The sequence below is a fragment of the Chelonoidis abingdonii genome, chromosome 5 (assembly GCF_003597395.2).
Source record: "Chelonoidis abingdonii isolate Lonesome George chromosome 5, CheloAbing_2.0, whole genome shotgun sequence".
Taxonomy (NCBI): Eukaryota; Metazoa; Chordata; order Testudines; family Testudinidae; genus Chelonoidis; species Chelonoidis abingdonii.
Genome location: NC_133773.1, coordinates 115,642,832 through 115,660,553, shown reverse-complemented (window position 1 = coordinate 115,660,553; position 17,722 = coordinate 115,642,832). Strand labels below are relative to the sequence as shown.

General features: G+C 44.3%; 1 protein-coding gene across 2 annotated transcripts in view; it reads left to right on the top strand.

The window, feature by feature from the left end:
- CD38 (CD38 molecule) overlaps positions 1-14,344 on the top strand; it is a 39,623-nt gene extending 25,279 nt beyond the window's left edge. Inside the window, exons 2-8 of one of the 2 annotated variants that reach the window (XM_075066577.1) lie at positions 360-489; positions 1,262-1,397; positions 2,195-2,277; positions 5,586-5,662; positions 7,111-7,203; positions 12,170-12,256; positions 13,739-14,344. In XM_075066577.1, coding sequence (XP_074922678.1) covers positions 360-489; positions 1,262-1,397; positions 2,195-2,277; positions 5,586-5,662; positions 7,111-7,203; positions 12,170-12,256; positions 13,739-13,814 — 682 coding nt within the window. In that variant the 3' untranslated portion in view covers positions 13,815-14,344. The remainder of the gene's footprint in view (positions 1-359; positions 490-1,261; positions 1,398-2,194; positions 2,278-5,585; positions 5,663-7,110; positions 7,204-12,169; positions 12,257-13,738) is intronic. The other variant, XM_032773934.2, reaches the window with a different exon arrangement.
- Positions 14,345-17,722: the final 3,378 nt, after the last annotated feature.

Sequence of the window (17,722 nt, the reverse complement as noted above, 5' to 3'; positions counted from 1 at the left end):
GCACCCAAACATGGAAGGTGCTCAGTGACTACGGTGATGGGCCACAGCATAAAATCCCTAAAACAGGGAGAAGGGTCTGATTTTCAGAATTACTCAGCATCCAGCAAATACTCAACATGCCAAGGGTTTTTTTTGTTTTTGAAAATCTGGCTCTTTATTCTGGGGCCTAAAAGAGAGAAGCAGTTTGGAAAGTCTCGCCCACATTGTCTAAACACAGCAGAGGGGAGGGGATCCTTTTGTAAGCCCCTCCCCCATTATTTATTTTCTCTCCTTGTAACAACACAGCAGTGTCTCACAGAAATAGAACTGTGATTTTTGGAGGATTACTTGTTTTTTAAAACATTTTAATCTTTTGACAGAGACAAAGATTGCCAAAACATATGGGAAACAATGCAAAAGGCGTTTATTTACAAGAACCCATGTAATATTACAACAGAAGATTATCAGCCATTACTGGATTTGGCAAGTCATCCTATCCCCTGTAACAAGGTAACAATATTTGTGTGTGATGAGCTGTCTGGGTAGGGACTGCTTGTCTGTATATGCCTAGTACAACGGAGATCCTTTGGTTTTGTGCTAGAGGCAGAGGCGCTTTACAAACACAGAACAACAGGGTCCTGGTCCAATACTAAGGCTGCTAGGCACTATGGTAACACAAATAATAGTAATGATAGCAATCAGGAGTGACCCTCAAATACCTACAGGTACTCTGACTTCAGGCTTGAGATAACATTACTCCCAAAGCTACTTCTTTTAGAACAAGAGTATCCTGTTCATTACAGGCCAGTGATGAAGATCATTGTACAGAACATTCCTTCTAGGGGCAAAATTTTGGGCCATGATGGGAAAATCATTGTGGCCTTTATTGCTATTAGAAGAGAACCTCTCTGTAAGAGCAGTCATGCAGTTAGAGGCACACGGCTTTTTATTGCTCATGTGCCGTTCAAATGCATGCAGAGTGACAGCAATTAGAGCTGGTTAAAAAGTTTCCTGTAAAATGTTTTTTCAATAGAAAATTGTTTCCTCCCCCAACCAAATAGTTCCCCCCCCCCCAAAAAATAGAAATTTTCATCAAAAACCCCACTGGAATTTTTATACATTTTTAATAGTCAGTTTTTGGTCTTTTGACAACCCTCTCTTCCCCCCCTCCAAATATAAATGAAAAACATTTATCATCATAAAAACTTTTTCTGGAAAAAAACTTTTCCTGACCAGCTCTCATATTAATGCCATTTCTTACACGCTATCCTTTCCCTCACAGTCATTATTCTGGAGCAAGACAAGTGACCTTGTTCATCGTTATACAAAAACCAATCACCATTTCCTCACTTTGGAGGACACCTTGCTGGGCTATATGGCTGATGGAGTCTCATGGTGTGGAAACCCTTCTAGTCCAGGTAAGGATTCCTAAAAAAAAATTAACTCCAGGTTTTCTTTAAGTCACAAATTTCTAATATAAGAAAATCTCTTTTGGAAAGGATACTTTCCATTCTTAGTTTCAGCTCAAAACAACAACTGTTGATCCTTTCGACCCTGCCTGAGTTATGGAAAAGTGAAAAACACTCATTCTCAGCTTAATTTTATCAACACTTTTTAGCTCCCAGTAGCACAGAAATTGCTCAGCCTAGTGACATATTGCCCCACTTATTGACAGTAATTAGCAATCTATCGTGATTCCAGTGTGACCACTTTCAGACTAAGTCCTGCAATATTCTCCATTCAGGCAGACTCCTGCACTTGCACAGAAGTCATTGGGACCACATGTTGATATAAGGGGGTTGCTTGTTCATGCTAAGGGCCTAAGAATGAGTAGGGATGTCAGAATCTGTTTCCAAATTTGAGGGAAATTTATAAAAAACAAAATAAAAATTATGTGGGAAGAGTCACTTCTGAGCATGCTCAGTGAGCATCCGCTAAGGCCCCCCCCACACACACACACGCTTTTTGTCACATCAATAAGTGCACATTCTCCCTGCTCAGCCTGACCAGGAACAATGTTGCTGGAATCATTTGCATAAGGGGACTGTAAATGCCTCAGTCTTCCAAACACCTTCGACTTAATCTCCCCCTTAAAACACTTTTCACCTGAGCCTGTTACTGTGATGGGGTGCAATGGTTATTTTAGCCATTCTTATTCAGCGCTGTAGGCAGTATTAAAGTATCTTAGTTATTCTGCATCATATTTTTATTTTAGGAATTAACTATGAATCTTGTCCAAAATGGAGTGAATGCGAGAGCAACCCTAGTTCTGTGTACTGGAAAATGGCATCCAAGATGGTAAGGATTATATAGCAGCTTCTCCAGGATCACAGTTAGAATTAATTTATCCTTTGAGGGTTGGGGATGTTGAAGAGGGTAAAATCTTGGCCCCCAAGCAAGTCAATGGCAAAATTCCCATAGACTTAAGTGGAACAGGGTTTCACTCAGACCATGGAAATCTGGGGCTAAAATGTTGAACATCCAAATTTGTCTGGTATGTCTGTTCCATTGGCTGGAAAACAAAGGCTTTGATCCTACAACCAAATCCACACATGTGAAACCCTGAGTCCCTGCAAGATGCATTGACTTCAGTGGGACTCTGTGCAGACATAGAAGTCTGCCTGCACAGATCCAGTTGCAGGCTTGGGGCCTTAACTATTAACTATGGCTCCCTGAGCATTCTAAGCATGCTCAGTGAGCATCCGCTAAGGCCCCCCGCCACACACACGCTTTTTGTCACGTCAATAAGTGCACATTCTCCCTGCTCAGCCTGACCAGGAACAATGTTGCTGGAATCATTTGCATAAGGGGACTGTAAATGCCTCAGTCTTCCAAACACCTTCGACTTAATCTCCCCCTTAAAACACTTTTCAATGGCCAGTAGTCTTCTTTCCATATTTTTATCATGATCAGTTGCATCCTGGAACAATAATTTTAATCAAAATATTCGTGTTTATAACAATGAAGGAAATACAGCAAAGGATAAAGTGGCTAACAGTTAAACCTTGGAACACTGTCTGATCATCTCAGTGGTCTGATGTGAATTCCTCCCAAATTGTTAGGAGTCATGCGACAAATTACTCAAAATGCCATTTTCCTCTCGGCTTTCACCAAAGACGTTGAATGGGTCAAATTCAGACACCGATTAGATTATTAAGAACTGAAAGTTGTGCCATGTGTTTTTTGGAAATACAGCTTTCCCCAAGACTTTCACTAAGGTCTCATGTTTCACACAACATTTAATGTCACAATAGGCATTCTTATTCTTACTTGAATGGGTCCCTCCATAAGTGGTCATCTTGATATCGGTGTCAAACAGCACCAAGCACAATTAGTGCTTAACAAACATTAATTAACCATAATATATATAATTATAGGAATCATTCCCTCAGACAAATACACAAGATCACAATTGCTAAAACCAATGACTTTTTAAACCTCTGAATGCTAAAAGCATGCTGGAAACTGCTGCAGAGCATGGCTGAGAGAATGCGTGCCTCCTTATGCCTTTTTAACATAATGAGAACTCTGTGAAGCCCTGATTCGGCAAGGCATACAGGTAGGTGCCTAACTTGAAGCACATGAGTAGCCCCATTGACTTCAATGAGACTCGCACATGCATAACTTTAAGCATGTGTTCACTACCTTCCTGAATCAGGGCCTTACAGAATGCTTATTTAACTCTATTCCGTTAGAGTTCTTCTGGCTAAATCAAAGGTCAATTAAATTTATTATCAAATCTGAAGATTTAAGAGATGCTGAGTAAGGATATTGAAAACAGAAATGGTTACATGTAAAACAAGAAGTATAACACGCTTCTTAGAGACTATATTTAACCTTTAACAGGCTAAAATCCTTGTCTAAAGTAGTTTCTCACTGAAGGCAATCTCTCAACATTACCAACCAACATGGTTGTGAGCCACCTTTCACAAATGCAAAACAGACACTGTCCTTCTTGCTCTTTCAGTGATGGATACCAAAGTCTCCTTATATTTCCCAAAACTCCTCGTTTTGTCCCCAGAATCAGGATCCTTGTGTTAACTCCATATGCAAAACAGGCTTCTATTATGTTGGCTTATAATGCTTAATCTACATAGGGACCTAGGCAGAACAGGACCCCGGCGTTCCGCGAAGCCCGAGCCCGCAAACTCGAGAAATACGCCCCCTTGACTGACACCCTGCGGGCGAAGGGCTACGAGGTCTACACCGACGCTCTGATCGTCGGGGCGCTGGGCGCCTGGGACCCCTGGAAAGAACGTGTGCTCAGGGCCTGTGGGGTGGGCCGTCGCTATGCGCGACTCATGAGACGCCTGATGGTCTCGGACACTATCCGGTGGTCTAGAGACATTTACATTGAACACATCACCGGCCACCGCCAATACCAGGAGTGAGCCGATGTGGCTCCACGCACCCACGGGGGGGAGGGGGAAACCCTTACTACCCCCCTACCAAACCGTATCCCCTGAGTCCTGAACTTACCAATCTGGATTCCACCACGTGAGGGTCACCCTGTCCCCATTACCCGGCCCGCTTACTCATACCTATGACTGTGTGTAGCCCACTATATGAGCGATGTACCCTCACTGCCCCCCTACTATATCTTGACCCCAACCACCGTACACCCCGCATTGGGGACACTACAGGCTGTATGTATTATATGCTGAACCATAACCAATTGCCAGCATCCCCCCATGCTCTGTGTTTCCCCCGATGACCAACGACTGACACATCAAACTCTTTGTATCACCTTTCTTTAATATTTCCTAATAAACATTTAAACCTGTTTGTCTGCCTGAGACACAGACTCTAAAAATATATTTTTAGTTAAGGTGACCAGATGTCCCGATTTTATAGGGACAAGTCACGATTTTTGGGTCTTTTTCTTATATAGGCTCCTATTACCCCCCACCCTGTCTCGATTTTTCACACTTGCTGTCTGGTCACTCTGTTTTCAGTACATATACACAACTGCTTACAGATCATCCATCCATCTCTCGAGAGTTATGTGGTTCACTATGCCCTAAACTTTTATTAGATACCTTACACAATCCTTTTTGGATAAATACTGTGAAAGCAGTGTGTTACATGTAGTCAGTTTGTCAGGTCCGATAGAAGTTGCTACTACAGAACAGTGAACCCTTTGCCAATTGTTATTCAGGGATTCTTAGGGTGACAATTAGTTCCCCAGCATAAATTAAGCAGCCTGAAGGCTGCTCTAATTTACACTGGCTGCTAGTAGACTCATTGGCTGACACAGAAGCCAGGACTCAGGGAAGTCACAGCAATGTCCTCTACACCAGCAGCCAGGAAAACTGTGGCACAGGAGCTATTATGTCAGGTTTGTGCCATCACAGGCTTTCCCTACACGGGGTTATCCAGTTGCAGTTGGTCAATGTAGCTTTAGGGTAAATTTGTACCAGTGAGAGAAGATTTGGCTCTTTATTTTCACTGGAATCTTCTGGTAAAATAGTGAGCCCAGGTCCTAAGCTGGTAAATATTGGTGCAGCTCTACTGAAGTCAATAGAGCTATGCTGCTTTACTATAGCTAAGGATCTGACCCTCTCTTTCATGTAAAGAGAAAGTACAATGTATGTTTGCTTGTCTAGTTTGCAGAAGCAGCATGTGGTGTGGTTCAGGTGATGCTCAATGGATCAATAGAAGCTGGAGCATTCAGAAGTAACAGGTATCTACTTAATCTGTCACTGGCTGTGGCTCTGTCTTACTACTCACTTAGGGACTGTGTACTGGTGCAGGTGTCGGCAACAGTAAATCCCAGTGCAAGACTGGGGCCTTAGAGGGCCAGATCTTCTTCAGCTTTGCTGAATCAGTGTTGCTCTGTTGACTTCTATGGAGCTATGCTAATTTACACTTGCTGACAAACTGCTCCATTACATTATGCATCTTCTGATGCATTTGATTGGGATTTTTTCTGAAAATGGCCACAATCCACAGAACTTTGTGCAGTAAGCCCAAAATGGACTCCTCTGTTGTATTACACTCACATAACCGACACATTATAACTATCCTCAGAGTGGATTTCTTGGGTTGTGCTCCCCCAGAGATTGTACATACTTTCAGTGACTGACAGGAGGTGCTGCCTCTGCTAACTCTGAAGGATGAAGGAACTTGTGGTTAGCACAAGCAGAAAGATTTTTTTTTCTTTAGTAGTGGCAGTCTTCAAGATTCCTTCCCTACTACTGAACTTTAGGGTACAAATGTGGGGACCTGCATGGACACTTCTAAGCTTAATTACTAGCTTAGATCTGGTACACTGCCACCATCCAGAAGTCAGTGTCTGGAGCACTTCCTGTCCCCCCAAAACTCTCCCCTCCCTGGATGGCCTTGAGGGACTTCACCAATTCCCTGGTGAACACAGATCCAAACCCCTTGGATCTTAAAACAAGGGGAAATTAACCATCCCCCCTCCTTTCCCCCACCAATCCCTAGTGAGTCCAGATCCAAACCCCTTGGATCTTAAAACAAGGAAAAATCAATCAGGTTCTTATAAAGAAAGCTTTTAATTAAAGAAGAAAGGTAAAAATCATCTCTGTAAAATCAGGATGGAAAATACTTTACAGGGTAATCAAATTTGTACAGCCCAGAGGAACCCCCTCTAGCCTTAGGTTCAAAGTTACAGGAAACAGAGATAAAATCCTCTCAGCAAAAAAGGGACATCTACAAGTTGAGAAAACAAAAATAAAACTAATCCGCCTTGCCTGGCTGTTACTTACAATTTTGAAACATGAGAGACTGATTCAGAAAGATTTGGAGAGCCTGAACTGACGTCTGGTACCTCTTAGTCCCAAAAGCGAACAACCCCGAAAACAAAGCGCACAATCAAAGACTTCCCACCAAGATTTGAAAGTATCTTGTCCCCTTATTGGTCCTCTGGTCAGGTGTCAGCCACGTTTAATGAGCTTCTTAACCCTTTACAGATAAGGGAGACATTAACCCTTAACTATCTGTTTATGACACAGTCACTGGTAAATTATACCATGGGAAAATTATACAGTCTCTCCACTGGGAATAATGATAACTCATGAGTATGTAGCAGTGATTGGAGAACATACTTTGTTCATCTTGTTCTAAAGCTAAGATGTGTGTTGCTTTTTCATGCTCCCATTCTTACAGCATTTTTGGAAGTGTTGAGATCTTTAACTTAGACCCAGACAAAGTTTCTACAGTGCAGATCTGGCTTATGCAGAACATCGGTGGACCTGCAAGGTAAAGTTTGCTAGTACAAAATAGTGCATGACGCTTTGTTTCTATAATTTAGAAGTGCAGTTCAACTCTGAAACGTGACTAAAAATAGCACTGCCTTACCCATCAGCTTTGCGCCTTGAATGCAATCAGCTGCTTACTTTAGTGGAAATAATTAATAAAAAGTGGTAAAAATCTTATTATTATTACTGCCAGCTCTGCTGCAAAACTGTTTCCTTTCTGTTAGCTTTGCAATTGGATATACTTATCTCCACAACCCTGTTATCTTCAAATTCTGTACCTCTTTATGTCTGTGCAATCCTACAGAGGCCCAACAGATCTGTGTAGTGCTCAGACATAAAGAACACAGCTTGTCTGAGTTTGCAAATCCGTGTAGTTGGAAAACATCTTTTTACATGAAAATTGAGCAAATATGCTTTGCAGGTCAACGAGAGGCAATCAATGCATAGTAACCATGAAGCCATGTTTTGCCAAATAATTTTTAAATGACAGAACCACAATTTAAATCTTCATTTTTAACTATTCATACCAGACAGTGACCATAAGTCACAAGAGAATTTCTGTTCTATATAGGTTTTATAAAGAGCTCATCACCATAGTATCTGAGCCCCTTCCAGTAGTGCATTAAGTGACATGACTAACATCTGTCACACATCTGCTCCCTCAGTCTCCCCAGGGAGAGAAGTACATACAACAGTGTGCTTTGTTTTTAGAATTGTCATTTTACATTACACACACACACACACACCTGTATGTTTATGTTAGAGAAGGCAAAGAAATGCACCTTGCCCTTAGAGTGGAAGGTGATGCAGTCTGTGAGGGTCCTCTGTAGGCAAGGGGGATCGTCTACATGGATCTTTGGGTATACACTTTGCACTGATGCACTGGCGCAGCATGCCTGCAATGTGTCTAAATTTGGCCCTCTGATCTCAGTTGCTCTGGTGTAAATACAGAGTAACTCCATTTACTTACTCCTGATTTGCACCAGCAGCTATGCTTATTACTTAAGTCCACTAGAGTGTCTGGCCATCAACTGGCAGACATGACTGGGAATAAGCAGGAAGCATTCTAACAAATGAATTAATCTGGTCACAAAGGGCTCAGCCCCAAAGCAAGATAAACATTATTTTAAGAGAACCCCAAACATCCAGATTTCAAAAATCAAATCAGGAGGGGCAAGTGTCACACAGAACAGACAACAAATTCCATAGAGGAGCGCTAATGATTCCTTAAACCTAGGGTTGCCAACTGTGTGATCACACAAACCCAAACACTGTTGCCCCACCGCTGCCCCTTCTGCAAGGTACCACTCCATTCACTCCATCCCTCATCCCACCGTAGCTCGCTCTCCCCTACCCTCACTCACTTTCACCAGGCTAGAATATGGGATTGGGATGTGGGCTCTGGGCTAGGGCCTAGGGATTTGGAGTGTGGAAGGGGGCTCCATGCTGAGCCTGGGTCAGGGGCAGGGTGCAAGCTATGGGAGGGAGTTTAGGTGCAGGGCTGAACTCAGGGCTGGGACAAGGGTTCAGGTACAGGAGGAGGTTTGGGGTGCAAGCTGTGGGAGGGAGTTGGGTGTGGGAGGGGGTTTATGGCTGGCGCAGGAGGCTGGCATGCAGGCTCCTTACACACACCCTTCACCCCTCCCAGTGCTGCTGCCTCTTCCCCCACCTACCCTTTGTAAAGGTACCACTCAGTAGTAGAGCAAAAAGAAGTCTCCTCAGGACTGCAGGCTGAAAACTTGTTGCTTTTGCTCAACAGCGTCATAACAGGGGGAGAAGGCGGGGGACTTCCCAACTGACTAAACAGGAAGTAAAGGAGGGGGTGTGGAGCATAGGGTTGGAGTCACCCAGTTCACTGCTTGATGATCATTTTGACAGCCTCCTTAAATGCCCCTCCCACCCACCATCATACTGCTCACTGTCCACACTTACCTGGTGCCACTAGCATGGCTCTTGCTCCCTTCTCCAGAAATATCCCAGAAGCAGAATGACCCACATTTCCCTCCTCAGCAGAGACAGGGCAGCTCTTACCTCATGCTCTGGCAAATTGTGCAGCCCCTCTGGAGCCACACTTTCCTCCTGTGCTGAGGCCCCTCCATTAGACTCACAGCAGTTTCCCCTTCACTCTCCAATTAACATCTCTGACATGTCAACTCTGAATGTTGATTTGATTCACATCACATGTTGTGTCAGCCCACAGCTTCAGGACACTCTTATGAAGGAGGAGGATTGTATTCTGTTTGTCAGATGGCCTGTGTTTCGTGGGGCAGTCCTGCATTTGCTCCCATGACCCATTACCTCACTGGGCCACTGGGATTGCTAGTTTTTTATTATAGTTTGCATCTCTTCCCATGCAGGGGCTCTGTGCCACGTGCATTTTTGTGTCTCCCCTCCCCACACACACACACACTTTCTTCACTTCCACATCACTGGAACCTGAAATGAGCAGGAGAACTGAGCGTGCTGCTACAGACTGGGAATGTGTGAGGCATCCAGCACCACTTTGTTTCTCTCTTTCTCCTTCCTGGCTGCTCTAATCCCAGTTCTTACTGTGCTTTGCTGCACTAACAGCTATGTTAGTTACTAATACATTGGTCTAGACCAGAGATGGGCAAACTTTTTGGTCTGAGGGCCACATTGGGGTTGCACAACTGTATGGTGGACTGGGGAGGGGAGGCTGTGCCTTCCCAAAAAGCCTGCCTCCTCCATCTGCCCCTCTCAGAACCCCCAACCCATCCAACACCCCTTGCTCCTTGTCCCCTGACCGCCCCTTCCAAGAACCCCTGCCCCCTATCCAGTCCCCGTTGTTCCCTGTTCCCTGACTGCCCCGACCCATATCTATACCCCCGCCCCTTGACAGCCCCCCTGGGACTCCCACTCCCTATCCAATCGCCCCCTGCTCCCTGTCCCCTGACTGCCATGATCCCTATCCACACTCCTGCCCCCTGACAGCCCCTGGGACTCCCACTCCCTATTCAATCACTCTCTGCTCCTCATCCCCTGACCACTTCCTTCCACCCCCGCCCCAACTGCCCCCCAGGATCCCACCCCCTTATCCAACACCCTCCCGCTCCCTGTCCTCTGACTGCTCTTCCAACCCCTATCCACATCTCCACCCCCTGATAGGCCCCCTGGGACTCCCACTCCCAACCCTCCCTGTTCCCCATCCCCTGACTGCCCCCCCAGAACCTCCACCCCATCCAACTGCTCGCTCCTCCCCGACTGCCCCCCAGGAACTTCTGCTCCCTTTCCAACCCCTGACTCCTCACCCCCTTACCAGCAGCAGGAGCTCACAGCTGTGACACCTGGCCAGAACCAGCTTCACTCCCCACATTGCCCAATGGGAGCAGTGGGCCAGAGTGCAGCCTGCATGGCTGCAGGGGAGGAAGGACAGTGGGGGAGGGGCCAGGGACTAGGCTCCCCGGCTGAGAGCTCAGGGGCTGGGCAGGACGGTCCCATGGCCAGAATGTGGCCCGTAGGCCGTAGTTTGACCACATCTGGTCTAGACAACTCCCAAATGGTACATAGGACTCACAAAAGGAAACCAGGTTTCTCTGTGTTTTCCAGTTTTAACAAATGGGAAACTCACTCTGAGATCATGGACTAGATGCACGGATTGCAAAATGAAATTCTATGGCCTGTGCTATATAAGATGCCTGGCTAGATGTTCAAAACAGTCCTCACTGGCCTTAAAAATCTATGAATTCTGAATTCCTTATGTACCAAATTTCATGAATCTGACATCTAAGTTATGCCTGCAAAATATAGACATACGGGTGCAAACAGGTGCAAACTGCCTGCTAAACATATATTGACAGGTGTGCAGACAAATGCTGGTTCCATGGTTTGTGATGGGAAAAAAATGTTCATTTGTAGCTGCACTTGTGTATTTTGTGGACCAACCCAGACATCTGTTTTGTTTTTGTTTCAGTTTGGCCTTGTGTTGTATGCTCTGAACATATCACACTGGAAATTAGCACCAGTCCTGGTATTGGATAGAATTTAACAATTAGCAACTGAATTTATTCAGACAGGGAGAAATTTGCCTTGATGAGGAGAAGCAGCACAGGGCCCTCCACACGACTTAAACTCTTTGGGAGAGATGCACAGAGGGAGCTGCAGGTGGAATGGCCAACTGCAGGAGAGGGGTCTGGAGTAGGGACCTACATTCAGGGCTGCCCGGAGGGAAGGGGAGACAAGTGGGGCAATTTGCTTTGGGTCTTCAGCGGTGGGGGGGCCTTCAGTGCTGCCAAAGATGCAGAGCAACTGAAGGCCCCCCCGCCACCGAAATGCACCGCAAGCCCACAAGTGCGTCAGCTCCTTCGCTTTGCCCCAGGCCCCCTGAATCTTCTGGGCCACCCTGCCTACATCCATGAATATATGACCAGTCCCTCTTCTCCCCTGTACACACACAGGACCTGATCATATTGCTTTCCATTGACTTCAGTGAGCCTTAGATCAGGCCCACTGAGGCTGTAGGGCACAGGGTCTAGACTTTCCATTGACTTCAGTGAGCCTTAGATCAGGCCCACTGAGGCTGTAGGGCACAGGGTCTAGAATAGCAGCTGTGGATGGGCAAGTTCTGCAGACCCCATGCCCTGCCGATGTGTAAAAGACTGAATTATTTCTCACAACCCAGTTAGCTTCCCATACAAAAACTTTTTGCAGGAGAGAGTGATGGTCACTCTAGAATTCTACTCAGTCAGGCTCTGATCCATGTGGTCAGAACCCAATACCACCCAGAGCTTCATGGAAGCCACTGGACTTCACAGAGGCACTGGGGCCCCCCGGCATGGATTAGCTGGCAGGAGTGAGGTCTAAAATCGTGTCTTTGCCCTTTAGGTAAATTTAACAGTTTGTGTGGTCAGACAGCATGAGGCAGCATAGTGTAAAATCCACCTATGTCTGCCAATTGTGAGCTTCACACATGCAGGACACATGTAACAACCTGAGGTTTTTCTTTTCAGTGAGTCCTGCACGGGTCGCTCCATAACAAGGTTAAAAAGCATCTTAGAGGAACGAAACTTGCGTGTCTCCTGTGAGGACAATTATAGGTAATGATTTGCTCTGGGTTTGAGTTGGAGTCTTCTTGTATAAAATAAGGCTGTTTCCCTCCTAATCAGAATATTTTTTGAAGGAAATTGATCATGTTTTATTATGCTAATATATCAATGGCCATTGTGAAAATGACATCAGTGGCATAAGTTTGAGGTCATAATAGTATTTGTTTTACACCTCTCCTCCAAAGACTGGCCTAGTTTCCTATCCACTTCTAGGCAAATTCAAGCTGCTGGTGTTCATCTTTCAAGGCCTCTGTGGTTCAGTCCTCACTACTAAAGTCAATCCCTCTCCTAACACTCTCCCTTGGCAGTTGAGAACAAGATATTTGCTCCCACTTGTCATAATGCCTGGAGGCATTGCATTTTCAGTAGCTAGCCTCTGACTCTGGAATTTGCTTCCTTCATTGCTGGTTGACCTTCTGGGCCTGCTGTATAGCCCATCTATTTCGTGAGGGTTTGCCTGAGAAACAATAGTCAGAAGTTCTAAGTATTAATTATTATGATTGCCCTCTCCATTCCCTTACTCTGCATGCTGGGGCGGGGATCCATTGGCACTACACAAAGCTACTGCTGCCTGAACATTGCAGCTGCTTGCAACCAACTACATGGTTTTATGGAGGGAAGGTGGCAGAATTTCCAGGAGCCATCTGATCACTTCTCTTGCAGACACAACATCATGTTTGCAGTGTGTGCCTGTTAGGGTGGGAATGCATATGAGTTTTTTCTACCTGTACTGATCCTCTCCTAAGACCCGTTAAAGGCAATTCTTGCAAGAGTCAGACATGCATCAAAATGGCTACTGGCAAGGAATGCCATTTATAGGGCATTGCTTCCACTTGCCATGATGAAGAATATGGAAGTAATCTGGTATCCATTTTCAGAGGCTCATGGCAATGGTGGGGGGAAGAAGAGAGGCTAAGGCTCTCTAATACTGATCCAGAGTCATCAAAATGGAGGAAATAAGTTTTGGTAGTGACATTGCTGTCCTGGCAGTGAAGTTGTTAACTAGGAACAAGAATAATTCTTATTAATTGAGAACAGCTTTCCGTAGAGCAGAATTTATATGTTGAGAAGAATATTTCCTGAGTAAACAATCATTTCAATAAACCATTCGGAGTTTTATAATTTTAGTTTTAGTCATCTTTAACTAAGTGAAAAGTTGGCCTGCAAAGGAGGATGACTGAACAAATGCACCATCTGGCACTCAGATTTTAACCTTCTGGAAGACAAAGCCATTTCTTCTTCTTTGTAATATGCATTACTGGGCATGATTCATGAGCACTCTTCATCCCAGCTGTGTCTATGCAGTAATTTATATCACCTTAAGAAAGGAGCTCTCATGGACTCAGAATTATGTAACTTGTACTTTAACTTCCATGTGGCACTTGATAACTGCTTTTAGTGATCAATAGAGTTATGACACCATACATCCAAAACAGCCACTAATGTTTGGATTTCGTTTTTGTCTTATCATAGGCCAGTTCAGCTGCTTCAGTGTGCAAGTGATCCTGACCATGCAGACTGCAGACTTTGCACCAATAATGTACAGTGAAACACACAATACTCCACATTGCTTAAATCATTCCTTAACTGTGTGTAATACTGAACAAGAATATGTATATACTGTATAGAGTACTATACAGTATAAATGTGTATAGAAACACTGTATGTTACCAGAAAACCTTGCTGTGGCTGCAATACTCATAGATGAATGAAAGGAGATGATATTTTAGGTGTGGTTGCTGTACCCACACACACTTCCAACCTCTTCAGCCTGAGGGACAAATATTATTTCAGAAAGATCAATAAGTGTTTTGGGTCAGATTCTCAGACCTGCTCCCCTCCTTTTATACAGCACAAGTGGTGCAAAGGGAACAGAAGCCATCTGCAAGTCCTCGGCTGGGGATTCCCTGGGGTAGGGAATACATAGGGAAGAGCCAGGGCCTGCTCCAGGCGCCAGCTTAGCAAACAGGTGCTTGGGGTGGCCACTCCCAAGAGGGGTGGCACGTCCAGGTATTTGGCGGCAATTCAGAGGAGGGTCTCTCGTTCCCGCTGGAGTGAAGGACCTCCTCCTGAATTGTGGCAGATCTGATCACGTTTTTGTTTGTTGTTTTTTTTTTTGTCTGCTCGGGGCGGCAAAACCCCTGGAGCTGGCCCTGAAAAGAGCCATACTCATTTCTTCCCTTCCTTCCCGGCACACAGAGGAGTGTGGGAGGAGAGAGGGGGAAGTGGCTGGAATAGCTGTGCTTTGGCTCTCCTCAGTGGGAATGTGTTTCTTAGAAGACTGTTGCCAAATGGTACAAGTTACAGGAGCCCACAAGCTACTCTGTACCAGGGCAGGACGAGACCTAATCAGTTACAGTTGTCAGCTTCTCTTTCCCCCCTTTCCCAGGCTGCCTTGTCTGGTTGCGTGAGAGGGGGCAGCCTTCCATTGCTAGGTACTCCCTTAGGTCTGGCACAGCCAGCTGAGCTTCTCTCCTGTTCTCTCTGGAGCGGCCAGAGCCTGGAAGGGAAGCCTGCACCAGAAAAGCCAGAACTACTCTCACCTCCCTACCCAGCATTGCAGTAGATGGCCAGCAGGGAAGCTGCTGAGCAGCTGCAGCAGGCAAGAGAAAGCAGCTCTCAGAGCACTTCCAGCTCACACCAGACCTACTCCTGAGGCTGCAAGAGAGGAGGGGGAGGCAGCTGGGGAAGAGGCAGCAGCAGGGCCAATTCCAACTCTTCCATTTAAAAATCACTGGGCACAGCTCAGGGAACACATTTTCGGTTCAGAATCAAAAATATAATTTTCTTCTTAGCAAACAGGCACCCTCATAGTCTACAAAGTGGCCTCCATGCCACAGCTGGGACACCACTGAGAGAGAGACAGACGGAAGATCCCAAAATAAGTAGTCTCTGCTTAGCTTCTGAAGTTGACAGTGACTTCTTTGTAGCATACAATTAATTTCCAAGCACACATACCATAGTACCATAAACCGTAGGAGTTTTCTTATATTTCTTTTTTGCTGTCATGATACTCAGATTCAGCTGAAACTGAAGACTTGGGGCCAGAGTCTGGCCTTGACTCTCTTCCTTTTGTGCTACTCTAATGACACAAAGGAAGAGAGCTGGGGCTTTCCTGAAATATGGAAATCCCCAGGTGGTATAATACTAGTATAGCCAGCAATTTGCCACTCATTTAGGCACAGGGGGTGTTCATGGTGCAGAGTGGTAATTCCTAGCCAGGTCTGTGACTGGGAATGTTTGCATTAAGGAGCAACTTTCTTTTTAACTTTCTAACTGCACTCTGATATGTGGTTACTGCGATTAACTCAGACATATATCAATAACTTTAATTCAGTTATTTCTGACAAGAGGGTTGGAGAGTTTAATATTGGCTTTTGTACATATTTTGTCATAATACAAAATGTTAAATGTAAAATGGTAATGTACAATAAAATCACTGATGGTGAACGTTCCTAATTCTATTGCAGACATTGGTTAATCATGGCCTGGATACTTAAAATGAGTCATCTATTAAGAGATTTTCATGTGGATTAGAATAGTCAGAAAAGTGGAATAATTTCAGAACTGTTTCTCTATGAAAACATACTTGCATTATGAGAATAAGGAAGAGGAAGGAAGTCAGCAGAGCCAAGAATTACTTTTCTTTTTCAGCAAATGATTTTTATTGTTTTTCTCTCGGTCTTTAGTTTTGCCTACACACTGCTACATATTAAGAGTCTAGGGCATATTCTGTCCAAAAATTCCTATGGGTCTGGTGCATTTCTGTACCATGCCATCCTTCCTAATGGCTGCCCCCTTTAAGTGAAATATAGCCCTCAGACTTACATCTCCACTGTACTATTCTACTATAATATTTACATTATATATAGCAACACATTCTTGATATTTGAAACATTTGTGTATCTTGGGTATACTATTCCATTGGGGAAAACTTCCCAAAAAGTGGCAGTAATAGATTGTGAAAGATTTTTCAGACCATTATTTCATTGTTGAGTTTTTAACCCAATAAACCTGTAACACTTAGAAGTAGTTTCAACATATGGCACCTTTACTGAATATCAGTGGAGAAGCCAGGGACTGACTGGGCCATGAAGAGTGAATTACCCTCTCAACCCTACAGATGGTTCTTCTAGAACAGAGGCTCTTAAACTGGGGAGTCATGCTCCCTCAGGGGGTCATGAGGTTATTATGTGGGGGGTCATGAGCTGTCAGCTCCACCCCCAGAAACTTTGCTTTCAGCATTTATAATTGTGTTAAATATATTAAAAAATGTGTTTTTAATTTATAAGGGGAGTTGCACTCAAGGCTTGCTGTGTGAAAGGGGTCACCAATACAAATGTTTGAGAACCACTGTTCTATAGCATGGTTGAGGCATAGTGATGGGAGAGCGTGGGGAAGCTTACTGGCCTGTAGATAGATAGAGGATTCCATTCTTCAGGACTGTGTGTCTAGCATCTGGAAAAAGAAAACAACACCTCATGACCTCTCAAAATATTAAACTATACTTATACCCACCTGAGCATTTAGCAGAGAGGCCATATCACGTATCCCCTCTCTCTACAGCAAACAAATCTCCTGCTGCCAAATTCTGCACCTGTTGCAGACAGTTGATCAGCCATTTGTATTGCTCTGAATGAAGTACATTGCAGTGAGCCAGCCTTGATGGCACATGGACAATCTGACTGTATAATTAGCACTATTCATGATATCTGAGGAGGATTTGTGGTGATTATCATGGATTATACAATAAAACATGTCAAGCAAACAGGTGGTTTTGTTCTCCTCAGGAAATACACTTTTCAAGGAAACAGTGAACAATTAACTCTGACAACTGTGCTTTAATGACAACTTTTGAGCCCAGGTGTCTGGCATACCATTGTGCTAACAGCAATATTTCTTTAAGAAGGATTATTTACAGATAGACTTGGCAGGAAAACAAAATAAAATTATGGACGTATTAAACACTTGACTTCTCTGTTCCATCTATTAGTATAATTCATAAATTCCACTGCCCCTTTGAAACAAAAAAGCATATATTTATATAGTTCAAACCATGTACAAAGTATAGTCAGTATATTAAATATGCATTGAATACACTGAAACTAATCCTTCTTGTAATTTGTACAGATTATATTAAAAGCTAACAAGGCTGGATTGTGGGACAAAGTCTCAGCCCCATATGGAGAGTTGTGCAGAGGTGCATTGTTCAAAAAACCTTAGGAGGATCATGCAGGAGGGAGGTATAATGCATCGTGAGCTCCCAGGAGCATATATAATCTATCAAGGCTACATATATGGCCCCCAGTACCACAGGAACTAAGCACCTCCCCATCTTTAATGCATTTATCCTCACAAAAGTCCTGAGCTAAACAGAAGTGCTATTATCATTTTGCATCTAGGGAACTGAAGCACAGAGAGATTTGGTCTATTCACTTACTGTCTCATCTTGTATTT